Raw genomic sequence first — 27,539 nt, 5'->3', positions numbered from 1 at the left:
TAGCACTAGTTGATTTATAGTGTTGCTCTGCTTTATTTTCCTGTTGATCATCTATATGTAGAAAATGATATGTTGTTGCCTGTACCCTTGGACTGAGGACTGGAGTACTTGGATGGGAGAGGAAGCAGAGAGTGGCTGACATGGGACTGTGGAAATGGTGGTCAATGGATCTTGGGGGAAACCCTTGGCTTTGTCAGTGTCACATAGAAAGGAATCCAGAATCACCATGTATTTAGAACCTCGATGCCTACCTCTTAGTAACATGACAGGTTTCAATCTGCTGGGCAGGGATCTGCATTTGGAATAATTGATCCAGGAAGGTACCCCTTGGCATCAACCCTCATACTTAATAGTAAACAGAGCACAATTGAATGGGAGATTGAACTGGGCAGAGCAACAATTTATGGGTTGTGGGTTAAGGTGGAAATGTACTTGCATAGACTCCTCTTACTGACAATAACCAGAGGACTGTGTCATTACAAAATTGATGATGGTTTTAGTGTAATTCTCTGGTAGCCCAGCAGGATGATTGACAATGTTGTACTTTTGTTGTTTCCTGCCTTTAGCAACCTCCCCCACCATTTTTGTTTGTTTGTTTCCTGGTTGGCTTGGTGCTGTTATTGGTATTGTTGGTGTTAAGGGGTTTTGATTTTGTCATGTTTTGGCTGCCAAAGTAAATTTGAGTCATGCATATCCTGTGAACATGCAGAGGGATTCTGGGCTCCTACTTATCTCTAGTCCCAATCCAAGAACAGTTAGTTCTGATAACACAGTCCTGCTGGATACTCACCTTTGTGAAATGATCACTGAAGATAAGGGTGCTATAGCAAAGTGGTGAAGAAAGCAGATGGTTTTTGGCTGTCAATCAGAATAGTGTCAGAGGTCTTAAAGGTATTCAAACAAACAGCCATCTAAGTGAGGAGTCATCTGAGTCCACATGGAAGAAGCACACCATTGTTATGTGATCCAATGATAACAATAAAAAAATTCAAATCTGATGAAGGGAAAATATTACAGCTAAAATTATGAACACTCAATTGGTAAAAGCCTATGAAGGACAGTGGGAGTCCACAACCCATCTGCAGAGTAACTAGTTAGAGTAAGCTGCCCGGACACCCCCACTAGCCACAGGCAAGGGTCTCAGACAGCTTTAATATCCGACAGAGGTCATGGTAGTCTTGATTATGCTGGATCAAACTTGATACTTGGTCAGCTGACCTCCCTATCGACCCGACCTGAATTTGTTCTAGGTGCAAGTGTCTTCTGAGTGTTTTATGACAAACATTTCTTCTTTGGCTTTTTACATATCGAAGTTGGTCATTTCTCTCTTACTCATTATTTGTATTTTTATCTTTATATTATTATTATTTTATTTTTACCACTTTATTTTGATTTTGTTTTTCATTGTATCTTCTGGGTTTCCCAGTCTGTGAAGCACAGGAGTGGATGCATAGAGATGATAACTGATGCAAGGGTTTATGGGGGTCTAGGGGTGTGGGTGGTAGTTAGGGAGGGTGAAGGGATTGGGGGCATAACAATGGAGGGGGGAGGGGGAAGAGCACTAGAGCAGATTGTGTTTACACAACTCATTTTAAAGGCGATTTAAGCATGGGGGAATAAAATGTTCTAAAATTGATTGTCGTAAATGATTGTACAATTCTTGATATGACTGAATGAGTGAACTATTGAGTTGTATGACACGTGGATTAGTTGCAAATAAAAGTGTAAAAAGACAAGAAAAGAAAACGGGATAGTGAAGTCTCCAACTCTTATTGTTGAATTGCTTGTTATTTTCTATTCCATTTTTCTTGTTTCATGCATTTGGGAGCTCAGTTGTTGGGTACCTATGTGTGTAATGTTAAGTGTTTATGGTGGATTGACTTTAAAAAAATACTATTTTTATCGACATATCTTACACATTCCAATATATCCATTCACATACAATTTTGTTGTTCAGTTCCCTCAGGTGAAGTTATACAATCATCAATGGTATCAGCTCTCCCCTCACCACCCATTTTAGGGAACCATTTCTCCTGTTACTGTCCCTGAGGGGTCATCTGTCTTGACTTCTGTGTACTGATTGTAAAGATACAAATGAACATAACATAAATCCAACATGACTAGTAAAGCGTTTAGTAGTGGGGGAGGAAATCTTAAAAGAACTAAAGGATGGATTGGCTCACATACTACAGATTATCTTCTGTCTGTAACAACAATTTTTTTCTTAAAGTTGGTTTTGTCTGACATTAATATAACCATTCCAACTTTGCTTCATTCTGTTTCTCTGGTAAATCATTTTCTATCCTTTTATTTTCAATATTGGGGTGTTTTAATCTAAAGTATCTTTTGTAGGTAGTATAGAGCTAAGTTCTTTAAAAGTACATTCTGCTATTTGTCTTTTGATTGTAATGGTGTTGTGTTATAGATGGAGAAGGCAGAGTTTGTAGCTACCATTTTGCTCTTTGGTTTCTTTATTTTTATGAAGTCTTGTTTCTCTTTTCCCCACTACTGCTTTCTTCCTTGTTAATTGGAATTTTATAGTGTACTGTTTTCTTTCATTTACTGTATTTTATTGAACTATGTTTTTAGTGGTTGCCATAGTGATTATGATTAGCCTTCAACTTATAATGGTCTAATTCTGATTAATACCTAATTAATTTCAACAAATATTTCAAAAACTAAGCTCTGTGGAACTCTGTTCACATTTTATTTCCTTTGTGCTATTTCTGCCATATAAATTACAACTTTCATAATACATTCACAATGCTATCAACACTTTATAATTATTGCTTTCTGCAATTGTCTTTTAAAATTAGCTAAGCAAAGAAAAGAGTTTCAAAGAAAAGAGTCATTTGTAGTATCTTTTATATTTACCTCTGTAATTAACTTTTCTGGTTGGTGGTTTTATTTTTGTTTGTTTTTTATTTTCCTATACATTTGAATTACTCTTTAGTGTTTTCATTTCAACCCGAAAGATTCTCTTTAGTATTCTTGTAGAACAAGTATAATTGTGATTAATTCTTTCAGTTTTTGTTTAGCTTAGGAGGTCTTAATTTATTTTTTATTTTTGTAGAAAATATATATCGTAAACCCTATGAAAACTGGGATTTGTGTAAGGTGGAAACCTGACAGAGAAGGAAAATTCAGATATTTTTCACTAATACCATCCTTGTCAAATGCAGAAATCTTGTAAGATATGGAAAGCAAGGCAATTATATTAAATTGAGGTTTTCAACAGATTTCACTGTAGAAGAAAACATTTTTTCAATTTGTAGCTTTGAAACTGTATAATTCAGTGACTTTATCATGTTGTCTTGCTATTACCACTATATCTTCCCAAATTATTCTATCACCTTTAACAAATTCAATGCCCATAAGCAATGACTATCCCTTTTCCTCTCACTTCTACCTCTGGAAACTACTAATTGAGAGGCCAATACTGACACATGGAACTCAGATAGACAAAGAATGTGAGGTTAAGAGTGGCTTGATGAGGGTAGGGAAAGAGCTCCTGGGCGGGGACCGAGACCAAAGAGTTAGGTCAGGGAAATCGCACCCGGCAGTGAGGCAGTGGAACTTATATAGGGTCTGAGCCAAGGACATATGTACTGATAAAGGGAAGGGAGTTTTTAAGTGTTGTAGCTGCAGGATTTGAGCCAGGATGGGCCCTGTGAGTAAATCGTCTTGTTTCTGCAGACTTGCTTCAGGAAAACTGGGGGGCGGGGCTGGGTGAGCCCTGTCTGGAAAGATAAGCTTTTTGGAATGTTGGAAGCCAGGGGCCGCCAAGTCCAGCAGGTCACCCCTCTTTCTGAGAGGCTAGGGGAAGGGGCGGCCTGGTCAGGACCCAGCCCAAACACTAAGCTTTGATAACTATATACTTACTTATTTCAGATAAACTGAATCATATATTTGTCTTTTGTGACTGACTTACCTCACTCAGCAAAATATTTTCAAGATTCATCCGTATCGGTTTCAGTCCGGGTTGACTAGAGAAACAAATCCACAGACACTCATAGGTGTATTAGAAAGAACTTTATATCAAACAGCAATTGTAGTTTGAAGAAACGCTCCAACCCAGTCCAGATCAAGTCCATAAGTCCAATATTAGCCAATGTGTCTGATACTAGTCCATAAACTCTCAGACTCCCGCAGCACATGCAATGATGCCAAATGCAGTAAGAACACAGGCCGGTGGGTGAAAAGTCTTATGGATTCAATGAAAGCATCTCAGTGTTGGCGTGGGTCTCCATGTGGCTGCTCCAGTTGTCTGAGTTTGACTCCTCAACAGGAAGGTGAAACAGCATGAGAGCGAGAGCGAGAGCGAGAGAGAGAGAGAGAGAGAGAGAGAGAGAGAGAGAGAGAGAGTCCCAGAAGCTGTATGAGAAGGCCACGCCCACAAGGAGGCATCATCAGGCTGTGACCTGATTGACAGGCTAGACCACCCCTGCACTTATTTATCAAGTTGACATGAAATTACCGTATATACTTGTGTATAAGCTGAGTTTTTCAGCACATTTTTAATGCATTTTTGTGGTAAAATTAGGTGCTTTGGCTGATATTCGGGTTGGCTTATACTCGCGTATATGTGGTATATAACAACCACATTATCCCATATATTAGAACTTCATTTATCTTTCTGGCTGATTAGTGTTCCATTGAATATATGTACCATGTTTTGTTTATCCATTCATCTGCTGGTGACATTTGATTGTTTCCAGCCTCTCTCCTATTATTTTTTAATTTCTTATTGTTGAAAATATAGACAGCAAGACTATACAGCAATTCAGTCACTTCTATGAGTATAATCCATTGAGTCGGAGACTTAGACTACATTCCTTGAGCTCCGTTATCACTCTCCCATTATATGGGTTGTTCCATCTTAGTATAAAGTTACAGCCCCCAAGGTTCTTGTCCAATATTTTGAGTTGCAGTTATCACTCTGATCCCATGTAGTTCTTAAAATTGCATAATGCTCATGACAAACACTTTTTTAAGAATCATTTTATTGGGAGCTCATACAACTCTTGTCACAATCCATCTATCCATCCATTGTGTCAAGCACATTATGACAGACACTTAAGGTAGAGAATCATTTGGTTTTAAGTTGAGGGTGCTTTTGTTTTAAACTCTGGGCAAGAGTTTGATGGGGTTCATTCAGTTCCAGAGCTCAAGAAAGTCAGAAATCTATGAACATTTAAACTTATGTATTTTTCCTTTTTAATCAGGATTCTTTTATAAGATTGTTGATAAAAATGTTTAGTAGTGGTAGTGGGGCACTATCCAATTCTTCAAGTTTTAATGACAAAGGAGGTGGTTTTTCATGGATTCAGATAACCACACATTCCCTATATTCTTCCTATTTTTTTTCTTCTTCCTATTCTTTCTCCTTTTTCTCCAGGTGAGCAGAGATGAATTGCTGTACTTTGCATGGCTCTCTCTAAGTTTTTAAAACCCTTGACACTGTGCAACTAGCTAGGATGTTGAACTGAAGCATGAAACAGGTTATTAGACCAATTAACTGGGATGTCCCATGAAACCAAGACCTGAAACCTGTAAGCACTCAAATCCTGTGAGGTTTTTGGTTATGTATAAGCAGTGTCAGCATCTGCTCCTTTCTTTTGTTATTTATACACCACACAACTCTTACACATTCAGCTTTTTGTTGGTGAGTAACATTGACAGTAGTTAGAATAATCAGCTGTGCACCCCTATATTTAATCAATGAGGTTTTAAAGTTACCATTAAATATATCCCTTTCCCCCTCTCTGTCCCTGGTAACCACTAGGTCACTATACATTTGTTGTTTCTTACTTATTTTAATAAGTGAGGTCACACAATATTTGTCCTTTTGTGATTGATGTGTGTCACCCATCATAATGCCTTGAAGCTCTATTTACTCCTGGTCTCTTTGTGTTACTATTTTTATATATTTTACATGTTATAAATCTAAAAATATCCAAACTCAAATCCACTGCTTTCAAATGAATTCTGAATTTTTTGTGTGTGACACTATAGGACAGTCTGGAACCGCCCCAGAAGGTTTCCAAAGCTGTGAACCTTTATAGCAGCTGACTGTCCCATCTTTCTCCCTGGAGCATCCGGTAGTTTCAGACACTAATCAAATGGTTAGCTACTGAGTGCTTCAACCACTGGCCACCAGAGTTCTTTTTTTTTTTGGCCACCAGAGTTCTTTCAGCCGACGATTATTGGTTTTTAAAAATCATTTCTTTTAAAAGATTAAAAGAAATTGAGGCAATTATATTTATTCAGTATTTTATATGTAATCACACAGTCACCATGTTCCGTGTTTGTAATTGCTCTCTGTGGATTTAATACATGCTCTGGCATCACTTTCTTCTCCGTGACGAGGTCCTGAGGCAGCGTGGGTGATGTCACACTCTTAGTCAAGAATGCCATGAAGTCCCAAAATTCTTATCTCAAGTTTAGTAGTTTTTCTTGAGCAAACATTTCTATATTAATTTGCCTTCGATGGCCTTGAAATGTTTGTTTTCCACTCTTTTGTCCAGTTTTATCAGTGATTTTTGGAGATGAGATTTTCGCAGGTCTCTACAATAGCCAGGAGTCTGTTGACTCACCCACCTTGTTATTTTTTCATGGTAGAAGTAAATTTCTGTGCAGCTCTGAGGTATGTTTTTTTTGTCCGTAAAGTGTGAGTTTAGAACCAAAACAGCCTTTAAAAAGCCTATGTTATTTAAGCTATGGTAATTGGGAAGGAAGGGGGTCAGCAATAGGAGGAGGAGTAACTGGGCCTTTTTTGAGCTTGCCTGGGTCTTTGAGTCCCCAAGCCCTTCCCTTCACAGGGACAAACACCCTGAGGCTTCCCTGTGGACTCTTCCTGGCTCTTCCCTTCTTTTCTTGTATACGCTGTCTGATGTTAAGGAGACTTTGAAGATTCAGAGTAAATTGTAGTCCTACTGTGTAACTGCTGAATCCTCTCCATGGATGGATGGATGGCAAGAAAAGACTCAAGAGAGATCAGGGCTTCATGATTCATGAGTGTTGACTCAGGTTCCCAGAATCTGCATGAGAAGACCATGCCCACAAGAAGGCATCATCAGGCCTGATTGACAGGTTAGACTCCACCCTGCACTTATTTAGTAAGTTGGCATGAAATTCTGTAACTACCACTTTATCCCATATATCAGGACTTCATTTATCTTTTTCACTCATCTTCTAGGTACGATTGTATAGTCTGTTTGGTGGGTTAACCTTGAGGGGTCCCTGTAACTGAGGTGAAGGGGAGAGGATTCTCCCTGAAGCACACACATGTCCTTAGAAGAGATTTTGGGGTACAGCTGCCAAGAAGAAGGAGGATATTTTCCCCAGAAAGTAGCATCCCAACCATTAAACCAGTTATGGGGAGAAACTGCGAATATACTTCTAGAGGTCTCTTGCCTGCTGGATAGAATTTCTGTGGAAATGAGGTCAACTCTTATTTTATTGTGCCTTTATCGTCCTGCAGATAATACCCGAACATCTCTGTAACCAGATACCTTTGTCTTCTCTCTTGGCAGAGGAATGTCCTGGCATCTGGAGTCATCCCACAGATTTCTCTGATCATGGGCCCGTGTGCTGGTGGGGCTGTCTACTCCCCTGCCCTAACAGACTTCACGTTCATGGTAAAGGTAAGAATGAAAAGCCTGTTGCTAGTGCCCTCTGGGAATTGTGCAGTTCCTCATCTGAAATAAAAATCATTCCTGACCCAGATCTAGTTTGTTATCTTATTGTCATTGGCTTTTTAGGGCATTGCTGATAAGGCCTGTTGGAGAGAAAGTGCTGGCAGGAGATCTGTGGCTGTGGGGGGTTCGTTGGTAGAAGGGGTTTGTGTTTTGATTGGTGGGTGGTTTTATTTGTTAACCTGAATTGAAAAGGATTTTCAAGTCATCAAAGAATCGTGTTTTCTGCCCAAACAGATATTTGTTAACGGAATTCAATTTAAAAAGATTCTCATGGAAGATTTTCCTGTGTTTTGTTTCATTAGGAAGCTCGTTCTTAAGTGCCACCTTCATCTGTCTGCTGTATATGACACGATGTTTGCCAGTTCAGCATTTTCAGGTGTACATATTTATTGGTAATCATGTGCAACTCCCACCCATAATTATTGCCAAATTCTTTATTATCTTAAGCAGAATGAGAGTTAAAATATTTTTTATTTGATGAGCCCATGTGAATGTATAAATTGGTAATTATTCTTATCTGATACCTTTTTAAAAAATCATTTTACGAGGGGCTTATACAACTCCCATCATCACAATCCATACATACATCAGTCGTGTAAAGCACATCTGTACATTCATTGCCCTCATCATTCTCAAAACATTTGTTGTCCACTTAAGCCCCTGGCATAAGGTTATACCTTTTTTTAAAAAAGTTGATTCTTCCTCCTAAGCTTAAATCTAATTTAAAAACAAATGACAAAATTCCAATCAACACAGCAAAAACTTGGTTCTTTGAAAGGATCCACAAAATCAACAAACCGCTAGCAAACTTAACAAAGGACAAGGACCCAAATGTCAATATTTAGAATTTAGAGATGAAACAGCAGAAATCACAACAAACCCCAGTGAAATAAAAATTATTAATTACGCAGTACTACAAAAGACTGTATTCTAAAAAATCCCATAATTTGGAAAATAACCTGGAAAACCACTCTCATCAAATTAACGCACATGGACATTAAGAACTTGAACAGACCCATAAGAAAGAGAAATAGAAGAAATAGACAAAAGAAGAAATAGACAGTCATCTAGAAGCTCCCAACTCCAACAAGCCCCAGTCCAGATGGCTTCACAGCAGAATTCCACCAAGTATTCAGAGCAGAGTTGATACCAATCTTACACAAACTCTTCCAGAACACAGAAAGGGACACCAAACGCCCACACTTATCCTATGAAGCCAGCAGAACCCTGATACCAAAACCAGGCAAAGGCCCCACAAAGATAGATCACTACAGACGGACATCTCTGATGAACATGGGTGCAAACGTGCTCAACAAAATCATGGCCAATAGAATCCAACAACATATCACAAAAATAATACATCACGACCAAGTGGGATTAATACCAAGGATGCAGTGATGGTTCAACAATTGAAAAACAATGTATTCCACCACATCAACAACAAAAATGGACAAGAACCATATGATCATATCAATTGATGCAGAAAAAAGTATTTGATAGCATGCAATATCCATTCCTAATAAAGACCCTTAAGAAGATAGGATTGTAAAGGAAAAGCCTCAATACAATAAAAGCCAAATATGGAAAATCAATAGCTATTATTACACTCAGTGGAGAAAAACTGAATACATTTTCACTGAACAAGGGAACCTGGTAAGGATGCCCCTTATCCCCACTTCTGTTCAGCATTGTGCTTGAAGTCCTGTCGAATGCCACAAGACAATGGCAAGATACCAAGGGTGTACAGTTGGGTAAAGAAGAAATGAAACTTTCACTATTTGCAGATGATAGGATTTTGTTTGTTTATTTATTTATTTCCCCCTGCAAACAAGTTTTATTTAAATAAGTTTAAATACATCACATCACATGGAAACTGAAGGGGGGGGGGGACCAGTTGTTAGTTCACGTGGCATCGGACAGCTGTGGCAGTGGAGCTGCAAGCGCTCCAGCTAGCTGCATCCGTCTGTAGTGTGTTCCCTTGTCGAAAGTTTAACGCTGATGAAAGATCGGCCTCACATTCTAGCGATCTTTGGACACCCCCTTGCTAGGATATGTCTGGTCAAAAAGAACCAAGACCTTGGTGGCAAAGCCAGAAGCCCTATCACCTTCCCGGAGGGAAGGGGCTGATCTCGGAAGGCCCACCCCCTTGTCTGGTTGGCCGCAACACCAGGGGATCTTTCTCTTGCTACCAAAGCGTCCAGCTAGTGGCACAGCTGCCTCATCCCTTCCCCTCACGGGGGGCCAGCTGTCCAGGTGGTGGACGCCATTTCCTGAGGGCAGGGGAGTTTCTGGCCAGACATAGCCATCTGAGAACTCGGGGCTCTGCGCTTGGCTGAAACATGCTATTGTTTTGTTTCAGACTGGGCACTGCCAGGCGCCTACTGCTCAACCTGTTTCAATGAGGGACTTCAAGACTAGACAGCATGGCTCTTTTCAGTTTATTGCATGAAGGAGTTACATTAGTCAAAGTTAAAAGTGGACCCCAAATGGTTACATCATACAAGCTGTGAGGTTTTAAACTTGTGACAAGGGACAGAGAGAATTTTTCTACTCATTGCAAGGAAATCCTCACTTAAGCTTCCGTGAGCCACAAGCACTTAAAACCCACGAACCTTCAGCTGGTCGTCCTTAGCTAGTCCAGTCTCTATAAGGAACTGGCATATGTTCCTGCCCTGGTCCCCCTGGAGCTGAATCACTTCTCCATGTTCTGGATGCTCAATCACAGGACCATTGCAGGCAGACGTCTTCTTAAACACCTTTACTAGCTTCTGTTTGTCGTAGTCATCAGCGATCCCTTGGACAGTGGTCAGGTTCTTCCTGCCGTTGCGCTGTTGAATTCTTATATGGATGTAATCCTCTGTCCCCGTGGGCAGCAGGTCATCACCCTTACTTGCATCAGCAAAGGGGTCGAAAGACTGGAGGTTCTGGATAGAGGACATACGATACGATTCCTTGTCCTCGGTGGAAATGGCCTGCGGAAGGCGGTGGCTGGAGAAGGCGGGCAGGGGGCACGGAGCGTCGGGAAGCGAGGGGGTTCGAGGGGGAGGCTGCTGAGTCCTCGGCGGCGGCTCAGTGACTTGATAAGATTTTATATATTGAGAATCTGAAGGAGTTCACAATAAGGATTGCTGGAAATAATACAGGTGTGTAGTTGAGTAACAGGATACAAGACTGACTAGCAGAAATCAAATGGATTCCTGTATACCAATTATGGGAATACAGAAAAAGATATCAAGTAATCAGTACCGTTCACAATTGCCACACAAAAGCTGAAGTACCTAGGAATAAACCATGGTAGATACACAATTTCATGTCAACTTGATAAATCAAATGAAGGGGTGAAGTCTAGCCTGTCAATCAGGTCACAGCCAGATCTTTCCTTGTGGGGGGTGGTCTTCTCATGAGGGTTCTGGGAACTCTCTCTCTGTGCTACACATTCCTGTTCACAAGCCACATGGAGCCATGCTGACAGCATCCAGAACCCTGGAGATGCTTCCACCGCCACTGGACCCATAGGACTTTCCACCCACCGGCTTGTGATCTTCCTACATTTGTCATTATTGCATGTAATGTCTGAGTCTAGAGAGGAACTCATGGACTAATATCAGACTTATGGGCTAATATTGAGTTTATGAACTTGATCTGGACTGGACTGGGATGTTTTATTGATGCATAATTATTTCTTGATACAAAGTTCTCTCTTGCACATATGGATGTCTCTGGATTTATTTTTCTTGTCAACATGGACTAATACAAAGCCTAACAAAGATACAAAAGACCTGTATGAAGAAAACTACATATGGATTGTGATAAGAGTTGTATAAGCCCCCAATAAGATTACTTTTTTTAAAAAAAGAAAACTATGGAACATTGAAACAAGAAACCCAAAGGGATCGGCACAAATGGGAGAATGTCCCATGTTCGTGAATTCAAAGACTCAATATTGTGAAAATATCAGTACTCCCTAAAGCAATCTACAAATTCAAAGCAATCCCAATGCAAATTCCAGCATCATTATCCAAAGAAATGGAAAAACTGATTCCAACCTTTATATGGAGCGGGAAGAAACCCAGGATAGGCAAAGCATTCCTCAAGGAGGAAAACAAGATCGTCTTGCACTACCTGACCTTAACACTATGCAGCCACAGTTGTCAAAACAGCCTGTTCTGGTATAATGATAGCTATATACATGGTCCAATGGATCAGGACAGAAAGCCCAGAAATAAGAACATCTGCATGCAGATAACTGACTTTTGACAAAGGCCCAAGAAACATTCAATGGGAAGCAGAGTCCCTCTTCAATAAGTGGTGTTGGAAAATCTGGATATTCATGTTCAGAAGAATGAAACAAGACTCATCTTTCACTCCATGCATAAAAACAAATCCAACAAAATAAAGATCCAGATGTAAAACCCAAAGCTCTCAGGATCATCAGTGATAAAATTGGGACAAAGCTAGAAGCCCTAGCTCAGGGACTACATGGGCTAGCAGAATTAATAAAGGAAACACATTCCATAGCAGGTAAAATGAATGGAAGCAATTAAAATAAAATACTTGTGTACACCAAAAGACTTCGTTAAAAAGAGTAAAACGAGAGCCCCCTAAGTGGGAAAAGATAATTAGTAACTTCATAACAGAGGACTATTTACTAAGATCTCAGAATTTTTCAAGCTTACAACAAGAAAAAAACTAACGCTCTCTAAGAAGGTGGGCAAAAGACCTGAACAGATGATTCACAAAGGATGACACTTGAGTGGCTCTTAATTATATGAGGAAATGTTCCCGGTTGTTAGCTATCCAGGAAATGCAGGTCAAAACAACAATGAGATACCACCTAGTGCCCATTACTGTAGTCCAGTTTTGATAAACTGAGAAGAAATGTCGGAGATGGTGTGGTGAGATAGGAACTCCTATCCACCGCTCGTGAACTTGTGAATCTGTACAGCCAATATGAAAGGTGATATGGTGATACCTAAAACAGATGGAGATTTAATTACCATATGACCCAGCCATAGCATTACTTGGCATATACGCAAAAGAAATTAGAAACAGATTGTGAACACACGTTTGCTCCCCCATGTTCATTGCAGCAGAGTTCACACTAGTAAGAAGCTGGGAACAGCTTAAATTCCCATCAACAGAAGAGTAGATAAAAAATCCTGTGATACATACACGCAATGGAATACTACGTATCCCTAAAAACAAAACAAAACAGTCATGAAACACCTCAAGATGTTGATCTCTCAGCAACACTTGATTAGCTGTTCATTCTCACCACTTTGAAACATCAGGCACCACATTAGATTTCCTCTTAGCCTGTTGACAACTTCCTTCCAATCTCCTGTGCTTGTTCCTCATCATTTCCCAAAGATTTTAGCATTAGAAAACCTCTTCTCTTTCTTTTCCATTTTCTTAGGAGTCTGATTCAGACTCATGGCTTTTTATATGCGTGACAATGCTATTTTTTTAAGCATTTTATTAGGGGCTCATACAACTCTTATCACAAACCATACTTACATCAATTATGTAAAGCACATCTGTACATTCATTGCCCTCATCATTTTCAAAGCTTTGCTCTCCACGTAAGCCCTTTGCTTCAGGTCCTCTTTTTCCCCCCTCCTTCCCCGCTCCCCCCTCCCTCATGAGTCCTTGATAATTTCTGAATTATTATTTTGCCCTATCTTGCCCTGTCCGACGTCTCCCTTCGCCCCCTTTTCTGTTGTCCGTCCCCCAGGGAGGATGTCACATGTAGATCCTTGTAATTGGATAGACAATTCTATTTTTTTCCTAGCTGGAACACTTCCCTGAATTTAAGAATTATACATACAATTACCTATTAACATTTCTATTTGTCTTTTTTTTTCTTGGTGGTGGGTGGTGGTGGTGTGGGGTGGTGGTGGTGTCTATTTGTCTTTTCATGGGTATCTCAAACTTAATGTTTTTTATCTTTGCCAAGACCTTCTAAATTGTTTTTCTTTTAAAAAAATTATTTTTATTGAGGACTCATACAACTCTTATCACAATCCATACATCCATCTATTGTATCAAGCACATTTATACATTTGTTGCCATCATCATTTTCAAAAACATTTTCTTTCTACTTGGCCCTTGGTATCAGTTCCTCATTTTTTCCCCTTCCTCCCCCAACCTCCTTCCCTCATGAACCTTTCATAAGTTATAAATGATTATTTTTTCATGTCTTATATTGACCGATGTCTTCCTTCGCCCACTTTTCTGTTGTCCTACCCCCTGGGAGGGGGTTATATGTAGATCATTGGTGATAGATTCACCTTTTGCTCCCACCTTCTCCTTACCCTCCTGGTATGGCTTCTCTCAATCTTGGTCCTAATGGTTTTATCTGTCCCGGATTCCCTGTGTTTCCAGCTCTTATCTGTACCTGTGTGTACATATTCTGGTCAAGCCTGATTTTAGGGTAAAATTAGGGTAATGACAGTGGGGGGTGGAGGGAGGAAGCATTAAAGAATTAGAGGAAAGTTGTATGTTTCACCGGTGCTATACTGCACCTTGACTGACTCCTCTCCTCCCTTTGACTCTTCTGTAAGGGGACGTCCAGTTGTCTACAGATGGGCTTTGGGTCTCCACTCCACACTCCCCTCTCATTCACAATGATAGGATGTTTGTTCTGGGTCTTTGATGCCTGATACCTGATTCTATTGACATCTTGTGATCCCACAGGCTGGTGTGCTTCTTCCATGTGGGTTTTGTTGCTTCTCAGCTTGATGGCCACTTATTTATCTTCCAACCTATAAGACCCAAGATGCTATAACTTTTGATAGCAGGGCACCATCAGCTTTCTTCACCACATTTGCTTATGTACTCACTTTGTCTTCAGCGATTATGCCGGGAAGGTGAGCATCATGGAATGCCAGCTTAGAGGGAGTACTTGAGTAGAGGCTCAATGTCCATCTGCTACCTTAATGCTAAACCAGTAAATATATGAACATAGATCTATTTCCCTATTATATATAAATATATTCACATATGTACATGGCTGTATTTAGACCTCTATAATTGCCCTTTACCTCCTAGTTCTTTCCTCTATTTCATTTTACTTTCCTCTTGTCCCACTATTATGCTCAGTCTTCATTTGGGTTTCAGTAATTCCTCTTGGTTACATTGCCTTTGATCAAGCCCTACCAGGCCTTCTATAGCCTCCTCACCATCGGTTTTATATCACTTGTTGTTTCCTTGTCTCTGGGTTTGTTAACACCCACTTCCTTTCCCCCGCCTCCCCTTCTCCCATGTCCCCCTGGTATTGTTGGTTGTGTTGTTTTTTCCTCCAGATTATTTTTCCCGCCTATCTTATCTAGATAGACATGCAGAGATAATAATATGCACAAAAACAAGACAGAGCAAAGCAAAGCAACAAATGAAAAGAAAACAACAACAAGAAAAAAGAAGCCTGTCAATAGTTCAAGGTCTGTTTGTTGACCTTTAGGAATGTTTTCAGATGGAGTCTGATGGGGTGCCATGCCTTGACCCCACAGTCTTTTTTTTGCTATTCCCTTGCTCCCCTTGCTGTTCTGTTGCACACCCTTAGTGTTTCGCATCAGTGTGGTGGGGCCTGATTGGGCGCAGTTCCCACACTGTGTCTCCAGTGTTGTCCCACGTAAGGCTATGGTCAATCAGGGGTGTCGTGTCTCGTGTCTCATAGTGGGGCTGGCCATATGGTCCTCTCTGTGCTTTGGCTGCTTTGAGCAAGAATATCTTCCTCAGGGCTTGGTGGGCCAGGATGTCTTCCACTCTCTCTTCCTCTCCCTTCATTTGCTCCTGTGTGCTCTGATCAGCCCTTTCTCCTCTCGCTGAGCTGTAGCTTCAGTGTTGTCCTTTGAAGTGAATTTTTCTGGGGGGAGGTGGGTAAACTATTTTTCTACAGCTCTTATTATCTTAATAGATGTGATCACTTTTGGATTTTTCTTTCTTTTACATTTTAGATTCAGTTTTTCAGAAAATCTATTGGTTGTACTGTAATATATAACCCAAGATACAATCAAAATGCTTCATATTTCTTTGCCTCTTATATCTTAATACTTACCTTGTTACACTTTGATTCAAGCATATTATCTCCCACCTTGATTAGTGCAGAATTGTCCAACTAATTTCCATGCTCTTATCCCTGCCTCATTCTTTTGGCAGCACTTGGTGAATTTAGTATTCTTTGCTTCATTGCAAAAGCATGGATTTTTCTTATTCATGATCAACTAAAAGAATGGGACAAGATTTCAAAGGACAGCTTGAGAAGACAAAGTATTACAATTAAATGTGCACGAACCTGGAGTTGGAAAACCAGAAGGGAAGAGACCATGCTTAGCATTTCTCAAGCTGAAGGAACTGAAGTAAAAAATTCAGGCTTCAAATTGAAATATTGAATATGTGCAAAATATTGAACAACTCAGAAAGCATTAAAAAAGACAGAAGGAATACACAGAATTATGTTATCAAAACAAACAAGCTAAAACAAACAAAATGATCAGTGTTCAACCATTTCAGGAGAGATCAAGATCCAATGGTGTTGAAGGACAGTGTCCATGCTGCACTGAATGCACTGGTGGAAAACAAGGCTCTAGGAATTGACTGCTACCCCGAGTTGCTGTTACCCTAATTTGTTTCCCACAAACTTGCTTCTGTCATGTAAGCATGATCATGTAGTTTGTATTCATTCTTTACAAGAGACATATCCAACATGATATTTTCAAGGTTTACCCATGTGATACACATCAAAATTCCATTTTTCTTTATGGCTCAGTGTCATTCTGTTGTATGTTTATGCCACATTTCCTTATTTATTCATCTGTTGATGGACATTTCAGTTGTTTCTACCTTTTGCCTATTTTGCAGTGAACATTGTTGTACACAGTTCTTCATTGTTTTAATTTTCATTTCTATATCTAATGACGCTTAGTACCTTTTAATGTTCCTTCTTTACTAATATGCTTTCCTGTTAAACTCTTTTGTCTATTTTAAAAGTTTGAGTTTTCTAGTTTGTTTTTCAGTTGATTGTTGAGTTCTTTGAGTACTCTGAATAAAAATTGTCTATTAATTATATGAAAGCCTTGGTGGCATATCAGTTACAAGTTATCTGGCAGACCACAAGGTCAGCAGTTCCAAATTACCAGCTGCACCTTGGGAGAAAGATGAGGCTTTCTACTCCTGTGAAAGAGTTACCATCTCAGACATCCACAGGTACTTATAGTCTGTAGGGTAACTATGAATCAGAATTGACTCAGTGGCAGTGAGTTTTGGGGTGTTTGGGGAAGAATCAATTTAATCAGGGTAAGTAAAAAAGTCCCGCTACTGTAAAGAGGGTGTGGGGGTTCCATCTGATTTTCTCTGACTTCACAAAGAAGAGGTAGACTTGAACTCGGCATCAGCCAAAGACTGATTCCTATACGTCAGAAGTCAGACATGTCTCTACCCTTCAATATCTTTACTAATTCTTACACCAGCTTTCCCTCTGCTACAGTGGTTCTCAGCCTCCCTCATGCTGGGACCCTTTCATACACTTCCTCATATGGTGGTGACCCCCAACCCTAAAATTATTTTTGTTGCTACTTAATAACTGTAATTTTGCTACTGTTACGAATCTTAATGTAAGTATCTGATATGCAGGATGTATTTTCATTGTTACAAATTGAACATAATTACAGCATAGTGATTAATCACAAAGCAATATGTAATTATATATTGTGAAATATTTATTTCTAATGACAAATGAAATTTTGTCTTGAAGCTTGGTGTAGCATGGGTAACAGTATTCATGTCAGGCACTCCTATGTGGGCGCTACCTGGATGCCGGTGGACCAGCCTGGAGACGGATAGAGGAGCGGCGTCTCGGTTCCTGAGACCATCAGAAATATGTGCTTTCCGATGGCCTCAGGCGACCCCTGTGAATGGGTTGTTCGACCCCAAAGGGGTCGCAACCCACAGGTTGAGAACTGCTGCTCTACTAGGTTTGATAATTCATTGCAGTGGCCAAACACAACTCACAGACAATATTCAAGAATATGAGGTTTATTAAGGCGTTAAAAGTTTACAATTTAGGAGCAGAAATGCTCAAGATACGATTCTTTGGTGGGGAACATCACTTCTTAGCCATGCCCCTCTTGGTCCTGGGCTTCTGCAAGTGTTACGATCATTTTCACTGCTGCTGATAAATGCCTAAAAGATGCTTCACTAGCCGCGGGCCTAGCTGTAGCTCCACGAGTCAGGAAGCTTAGCTCCCTGTGATGCAGTGCCTGCAGTCACCTCACTAACACACCGAGCCTCCTTCCAGAGGCCTTCAGCGACCCTGTAGCATGGGCAAGGAGACTTTGTCTGTGTCTTGCTCCTGTTGCTGCTCCTCTACCATTTCTCTGATGTGACAGCTCTCTCTTTGATCAGGGAAGTATATTGTGCAGGGAAATTGGGGTCCATAGGTGTTGCACTCCTGACTCATCTCTCTTGACGGTAGTGGGGTCCTCATTGTACTTGCTTCTGAATTGGATCATTTTGTACCCCTCAGGATGGCAAAATTGACCATTCGCTGTGTAGAATTCTAATTTTTTTTTGTGTGGGAGTGATTGAATTAGTGAGAGAGTGAGTGAGAGAGTGAGTGAGAGAGTGAGCGAGATGGTGCCCGGCTATCAAAAGAGATAGTGACTGGGGTCTTAAAGGCTTGAAGAGAAACAAGCGGCCATCTAGCTCAGAAGCAACAAAGTCCACATGGAAGAACACACCAGCCTGTGTGATCGAGTGGTCCCAAAGGGATCAGTTACCAGGCATCAAAGAACAAAAAATCATATCATTGACTGCACACCTCCATGATAGGATCGCTGAAGACAAATGGGTGCATAAGCAAATGTGGTGAAGAAAGCTGATGGTGCCCGGCTATCAAAAGAGATAGTGTCTGGGGTCTTAAAGGCTTGAAGGTGAACAAGCGGCCATCTAGCTCAGAAGCAAATAAGTCCACATGGAAGAAGCACACCGGCCAGTGCGATCACGAGGTGCCCAAGGGACCAGGTATAAGGCATCATGCAAAAAAAAAAAAAGATATAAGTGTGTGTATGTATGTGTATATATGTGTATATGTATATATGTATGTGTATATATGTATATATATATCATATTAAATGAAGGGGGAAGTGCAGAGTGGAGACCCAAGGCCCAAGTGTCGGCCAATGGAGATCCCCTCATAGAGGGGTTTAGGAGAGGAGATGGGTTAATTAGGGGGTGAGGTAGTATCGATGAAGAACACAGCTTTCCCCCAGATCCTGGATGCTTCCTCCCCTCAACTACCATGATCCGAATTCTACCTTGCAGGGCTGGATAGGACAGAGGCTGTACACTGGTACATATGAGGGTTGGAGGTACAGGGAATCCAGGGTGGATGATACCTTCAGGACCAAGGGTGTGAGGGACGATGCTGGGAGAGTGGAGGGTGAGTGGGTTGGAAAGGGGGAGCTGATTACAAGGATCCACATGTGACCTCTTCCCTGGGAGAGGGACAGCAGAGAAGGGGGGAAGGGAGACTCCGGATAGGGCAAGATATGACAAAATAACGATGTATAAATTACCAAGGGCATATGAGGGAGGGGGGAATGGGGAGGGAGGGGGGGAAAAAAAGAGGACCTGATGCAAGGGGCTTAAGTGGAGAGCAAATGCTTTGAGAATGATTGGGGCAGGGAATGTATGGATGTGCTTTATACAATTGATGTATGTATATGTATGGATTGTGGTAAGAGTTGTTTGAGTCCCTAATAAAATGTAAAAGAAGAAAAGAGAAAAAAATGATTAGGGCAAAGACTGTACAGATGTGCTTTATACAATTGATGTATGTATATGTATGAACTGTGAAAAGAATTGTCTCAGCCCCAATAAATTGTTAAAATAAAAATTAAAAAAAAAGATGTATTCCATAAAAAAAAAAGAGAGTGAGCGAGTGAGTGAGAGTGAGAGAGTGAGTGAGTGAGAGAGTGAGTGAGAGTGAGCGAGTGAGTGAGAGTGAGAGAGTGAGTGAGAGAGTGAGTGAGAGAGTGAGCGAGTGAGTGAGAGTGAGAGAGTGAGTGAGTGAGAGTGAGTGAGTGAGAGAGTGAGCGAATTCTAAATTTTTATAATCACAGTTTACCCTGTGTACAGTCACTCATAACTGAATCATATAATCCTTCCAGCATCTTCTCACCAAGACCCAACAGGAAAAGAGGACATACACCTAATCTGCACTGTTGTACCCAGTTGTTTGGTGGGAATTACAAAGACTTTGGCTACAAGAGCCGTACCAAGTAAAGCACTGAACCAAAATACAGAATCATAGCAATCTTTACAAAAACTATAAAACGTGAAGCTATTGCTTTGGACATATTATCCCTCTAGGTTGCACCCTGCTGAAGGTGATGTTTCTATCAATTTAACTCTTCTTTAAAGATTCTCTACTTTATAATATACACTCTGTCAAAACTCATCCTCAAGGACCAGAAATTGTGTTCCTTTTAATTATTATTTGATTTTGAGGAATAAAAAGCTTGAAGAGACAAGATCAAGGCTATCGGGTGAGTTGGGTAAGATTTCCCAATGAAATTTCCACAGGACAGCCCTTGTTTCACTTGGTGCAGTGTTCCTGACTGCTTTCTCACGAGCATAGTTTTACATTTTCTTAAAATTTCTTTATAAAAACTTCTGTGATTGTTCTGTGTCCTTTAAAAAGCTTATCAAAGTGACCACTTTGGGAAAAAATCACCATAACTTTCCGAGTTGATATTTCTGCTTTCAAGTTAAATTGGTCCAGCAGATTCTATTGGAAGCCACTGTTTTTGATTGGACATGAATCACTGAATCATGATAAACCAATGCCTCCTATTAACGTTTCAATTTCTTCTACAAAGTTGTCTTTAATAGCTTTGTTCTTCTTTAAAATATTGAGAGGAAGATCAGCTCTTTGATCTAGTTTGACTTCTTGTAACATTTTTTTAAAGTATTGTTCTAGTAGGGAAAAGACCTCATATTTGGATATATTTTATAGTGATCACTTTCCTAAGTTTTAATCAGGATAAAGACAAATTATCTGCATGAGGGTGACCATCAGCATGAGGCCACAAAGGTGTGTAAGGAATTCAAGGACATCATTCAAAGAAATATAGCCAATTACATAATAGGACAGAGGAAATTATCACAGAATTTTGATTGGTGTCCGATCAGTTTATCACTGTTGCAGACTTGATTATGAAAACTGCAAAGGGACTGTGATAGATATATATATTTTTCTTTTTTTCAGACATTTTATTGGGGGCTGTGCAACTCTTATCACAATCCATCCATCCATCCATCCATCCATCCATCCATCCATCCATCCATCCATCCATCCATCTATCGTGTCAAGCACATTTGTACATTTGTTGCCATCATCATTCTCAAAGCATTTTCTTTCTACTTGAGCCCTTGGTATTAGCTCCTCATTTTCCCCCTCCCTCCATGTCCCCCTCCCTCATGAACCCTTGATAATTTATAAATTATTATTTTGTTATGTCTTACACTGTCTGACATCTCCCTTCACCCACTTTTCTGTTGTCCATCCCTCAGGGAGGAGGTTGTATATAGATTGTTGTGATTGTTTCTCCCTTCCCCCCCACCTTCACCTTCCCCTCTTCATATCACTATTCTCATTATTGGTCCTGAGGGGATAATCTGTCCTGGATTCCCTGTGTTTCCAGTTCTTATCTGTACCAGTGTACATCCTCTGATCTAGCAAGATTTGTAAGGTAGAATTGGGATCATGATAGTGGGTGGGGAGGAAGCATTAAAGAACTAGAGGAAAGTTGTATGTTTCATCCTTGCTACACTGCACCCTGACTGGCTCCCCTCTCCTGGCAGCCCTTCTATAAGGGGATGTACAGTTGTCTACAGATGGGCTTTGGGTTCCCACTCCGCACTCCCACTCATTCACAATGATATGTTTTTTTGTTCTTTGATACCTGATACCTGAACCCATCGACACCTCGTGATCACACAGGCTGGTGTGCTTCTTCCATGTGGGCTTTGTTGCTTCTGAGCTAGATGGCTGCTTGTTTACCATCAAACCTTTAACACCCCAGACTCTATATATCTTTTGATAGTCGGCACCATCAGCGTTCTTCACCATATTTGCTTATGCACCCGTTTTGTCTTCAGCAATCGTGTCAGGAAGGTGAACATCATGGAATGCCAGCTTAATAGAACAGAGTGTTCTTGCATTGAGGGAGTACTTGAGTCGAGGCCCAATGTCCATCTGCTACCTTAATTCTAAACTAGTAAATATATGCACATAGATCTATTTCCCCATAGTCATATATAAATATATTTACATATGTACATGACTATATTTAGACCTCTATAAATGTCTTTTGCTTCCTAGTTCCTTCCTCTATTTCTTTTTACTTTCCTCTTGTCCCACTATCATGCTCAGCCTTCATTTGGGTTTCAGTAATTCCTCTTGGTTACATCAAGCCCTTGATCAAGCCCTACCAGGCCTCCTATACCCTCCTTGCCTTTCATTTTGGATCACTTGCTGTTCCCGTGTCCCTGGGTTTGTTAACACCACTTTCTTTTCCCCCATATCCTCCCTCTCCCATGTTCCCCCAGAACCATTGGTCCTATTGTTTTTTCCTCCAGATTGTTTATCCTACTTGTCTTATCTAGATAGACCTGCAGAGATAATAATATGTACAAAAATAACAAGACAGAGCAAAACAAAGCAACAAAAGAAAATAAAACAGCAACCAAAAAAAACAATGACAGTAAAAAGAAAAGTCTGTCAATAGTTCAAGGTCTGTTTGCTGACCATCAGGAGTGTTTTCCGGTCGAAACTGATGGGGTGCCATGCCCTGGCCTGAAAGTCTATCTTTGGTACTCCCTTGGGACTTCTTTGCTCTGCTCCCTTTGCTGTTCTGCTGCACACCTCAGTGTGGTGGAGTCAGATTGGGCACAATTCCCACACTGTGTCTCCAGTGTTGTCCTCTGTAGGGCTATGGGTCATTGAGGGATGTCATGTCTCGTGTATTGTAGTGGGGCCGGCCATATGGTCCTCTCTGTGCTTTGGGTGTTCTGAGAAGGAATATCATCCTCAAGGCTTGGTGGGCCAGGATGTGTTCCACTCTCTCTTCCTCCCCATTCACTTGCTCCTGTGTGCTCTGATCAGATATGTTCCTCTCCCTGAGTTGTAGCTTCAGTGCTGTTCTGAAATAAATTCTTCTCTGGGGCCTGTCCACGTAGTTGGGATTGAGACCGGCCCCTCAGACTTTTCTATAAGTTTTCTGCTTCATGCTGGTATGCTGCGTTCACATCTTGGAGCAGCAGGTTCAGTCTGGTCCCTCTTCCCCTGTGGAGTTATAAACAATACCCTCCCCTTGGGTGGGTTAGTGCCCTGTTCCTCCGGTACCCATGTATTCTCCCCTCCCCCCTTATTTTTAGTTGGCTACCATATATATCCCTGGATTTGGTCTATTTTTGTGTGTGCCAACATGGAACCTGTAAGAAGATATGGGTGGAGTTTAGCCTGTCAATAAGGTCAAAGGTTGTTGACTTTTGGAGGTGCAACTGAGATAAATGGCTTTCTGGAGGCTTACTCCTCTCTCTCTCTCTTTGCCTTCACCTTCCTGCTTTTGAGTCCCTTGCTGTCAGCGCCACCGACATTGGCTCCATGGAACTTTGCACTGACTGGCTGGTGATGCTCTTGCACTCTGCGTCCTTGCATGTGACTTCGTGAGTCTGAAGAGGGATTTATGGACTAGTATCGAATATATCGACTAGAGTTGGACAGCGATGGGATGTTTCCTTCATATATAATGACTTCTTGATATAAGGCTCTTCCTTACACATATATGTGTCCCTGGATTTTTTTCTCGAGTCAACCCAGCCTAACACAGGGAGCATGGTTGGGGCATGTACACTCAAGCAGATTGTTGTTGCTAGGCGCCGTGAAGTTGGTTCTGGCTCATCGCAACCCTCTGTACAACAGAATAAAATGCTGTGCCAGCCTCATAACTCGTACATCGCAGCCCAGAGTTGCAGCCACTCTATCGATCCATTTGGTCGAAGATCACTGTCTTTTTGCTGCCCTTCTACTTTACCAAGCACGATGTTCTTCTCCAGGGACTGATCTCTTGTGTGATAGCATGTAAAAAATAGACATGATCTTCGACCAAATGGATCGATAGAGTGGCTGCAACTCTGGGCTCAGATATTACAGTTATGAGGCTGGCACAGCATTTTATTCTAAAAAACAAAACATAGTTTTATTGGCACTTCATACCCATATCATACAACTCAATAGTTCAGCAACACTTAAACATGTTTTTTAATGTGTGTTCAGGGATGACTGTGGTAGGATATTTACTGAAGAATTGCTTGCTGCAGCAACATAGTGGGAACAACCTAAATGACCATCAATAAGAGATAGTTAAATACATTCTGGTAACTATCATAAATATTGATAAAGAATCCTCTCCAAACTGTACTATTAGGTTAATTTCTTTACATTTCAAAGCAAGTTTTCAGCACGGTGTGTCCAGGAGACTGTTAGGAAAAAACGTTTGCATTAGAAGGAAGAGGACAGGAATGCACATCAATACTCATGTGTGCATGATGACTCGGAAAGGGGAGAAGAGAGGATTTGGAAGCCTGGAGAGAGGGCTAATAAGCAGGGTTCCTTCCACTGTACACCCTCATCAGGTGGTGTGGGGGTTAAAGGACTTGATGGCTAACCTAGAGGCCAGCCGTTTCACTCTCCAGCTTCTCCAGTGGTGGGTGCTGTAGCAATCTGCTTCTGTAAAGATTGTGTACTGTGTCCTGCGGGTTAATGTGAGTGGGAATGGACTCACTGTCTGCAGGTGTGATTGTGGTTTGTTGAGTGCCCTACTCGATAGCAGTGGAGTTTTATTAATTTAAAATTAGAAACTAAAATTTATAAACCTCATAACTCGAAAGCACTAATTATTGGTGTTTTTAAATGGCTTCACCTTTTATTAGCTGGTTAAACTTAGTCACACTGCATACTCTCTTGGCTCAATGTTCTCATCTGTAAGTGGGGGTGATAATTATTTCCAGGCATTAATGACATAATCCACATAAAGTGCTTACAAGTGCTTGGTGCACAGTTAAGCCCTGAATAAGGGCCACTTATTACTGTGCTCTATAGATGAGCCTAGCTGCAAGTTAGCTTGTTGAGATAGAACCATGCAGCAAAGATTGTTTTGATAGTCTGTGAAAGGTGGCCTTTAGTTTTGAATAAGCATCTCGGAGCTGCATCCTAGCCTGGTTTTGCCACTACTTTCTCTCAATATGTCTTCTCGACTGTACGTATTCTAAACCCCCTCTGCCTCTGGTGATCTGAGTGTGACCATTGTGACATGTCTGATTTCAGGACACTTCGTACCTGTTCATTACTGGCCCTGATGTTGTGAAGTCTGTCACAAATGAGAATGTTACCCAGGAAGAGCTTGGTGGTGCCAAGACCCACACCACTATGTCAGGTAAGAGGCCTTCAGCTGATCTTACTGTTTTATTTTCTTTTTTTTAGCCTTTTATTATGTTTCACTCAACACATTTTTTTAGTAATTAAATCATTTTATTGGGGGCTTGTACAACTCTTATCACAATCCACACATCCTTCCACTGTGTCAAGCAATTTTGTACATTTGTTTCCCTCATCATTCATAAAACGTTTGCTTCCTACTTGAGCCCTTGATATCAGCTCCTCATTTTCCCCCTCCCTCTCCACTCCCCTTGAACCCTTGATAATTTATAAATTATTATTATTTTGTCATATCTTCTACCATCCGACGTCTCCCTTCACCCACTTCTCTGCTGTCTGTCCCCCAGGGCGGAGGTTATATGTAGATCCTTGTAATCTATTCCCCCTTTCTCCCTCACCTTCCCTCCACCTTCCCAGTATTGTCAGTCTCACCACTGGTCCTGGATTCCCTGTGTTTCCGGTTTCTATCTGTATTAGTGTACATCCTCTGGTCCAGCCGGATTTGTAAGGTAGAATTGGGATCTTGATAGTGGCGGGGAGGAAGCATTCAAGAACTAGAGGAAAATTGTATGTTTCATCACTGTTACACTGCACCCTGACTGGCTCATCTCCTCCCTGTGGCCCTTCTGCAAGGGGATGTCAAAATTCCCACAGATGGGCCCTGGGTCCCCACTCCGCACTCCTTTTCATTCACAACGCTATGATTTTTTTTTGGGTCTTTGATGTCTGATACCTGATCCCTTCAACGCCTCGTGATCTCACAGGCTGGTGTGCTTCTTCCATGTGGGCTTTGTTGTTTTTCAGTTAGATGGCTGCTTGTTTATTTTCAAGCCTATAGGATCCTAGACTCTATATCTTTTGATATCCAGGCACCATCAGCTTTCTTTACCACATTTGCTTATGCACCCGTTTTGTCTTCAGTGATTGTGTTGGGATAGGCTGGTGTGCTTCTTCCATGTGGATTTTGTTTTTTCTCAGCTAGATGGCCACCTGCTTATCTTCAATCCTCAAAGCCAATGGGTGGGGGACGGGAGAGTGAAGCACAACCTGGGTCACCAAGCCCTGAGGACAATGTTTCTGCTCAGAGCAGCAATGCACAGAGATGACCACAGGGCAGGCCCCACCACGGGGCACAGTGTTCCTCACTGACCCATAGCTCCATGGGGACACCACTAGAGACACACCGCGGGAATTGTGCCCGCCCTGAGCCCACTACGCTGAAGCCAGCCACTGGGGCATACAGCAGAGCAGTGACGGGAGCAGAGCAATCAAGTCCCCAGGGAATACCAGGGATAGATCAAGTCCCCAGGGAATACCAGGGATAGATAGATAGCAATCAAGTCCCCAGGGAATACCAGGGAATACCAGGGCCAGGGCATGGCACCCCATCAGACTCAATTGGAAAGCACTCATAATGGACAACAAATAGACCTTGAACTTTTTATAGGGTTTGTTGTTGTCGTTGTAGTTATTGTTTTATTTTCTATTGTTGCTTTCCTGTACTCGGTCTTGTGATGATGCATATTTGTTGTCACTGCATGTCTACCTGGAAGGGATAGGCAGGATAAAAAACCCGGAAGAGAGAACAATGGGATGACAGTTCCAGGGGGACGTAAGAGAGGGGGAGATGGGGGAAGGAAGTGGGTCAAGGGAACAACAAGTGGCAAGGAGGGTGTAGGAGGTCTGGCAGGGCTGGATCAAGGACAATGTAACCAAGAGGAATTCCTGAAACCCAAATGAAGACTGAACATGATTGTAGGACAAGTAGAAAGTACAAAGAAATAAAGGAAAGAACTAGGAGGCAAAGGGCAGTTACAGAGATCTAAATACTGGCATATACAGATATAAATGTATTTATATATGAGGAGGGGGAAATAGATCTATGTACATATATTTATAGGTTTGGTGTTAGGGAAATAGACAGTGGGCCCCTCCTCAAGTACTCCCTCAACACAAGAACATTTCATTCTAACAATTCAGCAGTCTGACATGCTCACCTTCCTGACACAATCGGTGAAGACAATGGGTGCACAAGCAAATGTGAAGAAAGCTGATGATGCCTGGCTATCAAAAGATATAGCATCTGGGGTCTTAAAGGCCTGAAGATACACAAGTGGCCATCTAGCTGAGAAACAACAAAAGAAGCACACCAGACTGTCCCAACTCGATCGCCGAAGACAAAGCTGTTACATAAGCAAATGTGAAGAAAGCTGATGGTGCCTGGCTATCACTTAAAACTTTTAGCTTTCACTTAAAAGTTTATATTGCAAATTAGTTTTCCAAACAATAATTTATACACAAATTGTTCTGACACTGGTTGTTTATCAGTCCTCTCCCAT

At 41.2% G+C, this 27,539-nt stretch overlaps 1 protein-coding gene across 2 annotated transcripts in view; it reads left to right on the top strand.

The window, feature by feature from the left end:
- Window positions 1-27,539, top strand: part of PCCB (propionyl-CoA carboxylase subunit beta) — a 110,080-nt gene that overhangs the window by 32,839 nt on the left and 49,702 nt on the right. For both annotated transcript variants that reach the window (XM_075546880.1, XM_075546881.1), the window contains exons 6-7: window positions 7,536-7,646; window positions 25,090-25,198. In XM_075546880.1, the coding sequence (XP_075402995.1) occupies window positions 7,536-7,646; window positions 25,090-25,198 (220 nt within the window). The remainder of the gene's footprint in view (window positions 1-7,535; window positions 7,647-25,089; window positions 25,199-27,539) is intronic.

Source organism: Tenrec ecaudatus, chromosome 4, assembly GCF_050624435.1.
Source record: "Tenrec ecaudatus isolate mTenEca1 chromosome 4, mTenEca1.hap1, whole genome shotgun sequence".
Lineage (NCBI taxonomy): Eukaryota > Metazoa > Chordata > Mammalia > Afrosoricida > Tenrecidae > Tenrec > Tenrec ecaudatus.
This window is presented reverse-complemented; position numbering and strand designations above follow the sequence as displayed.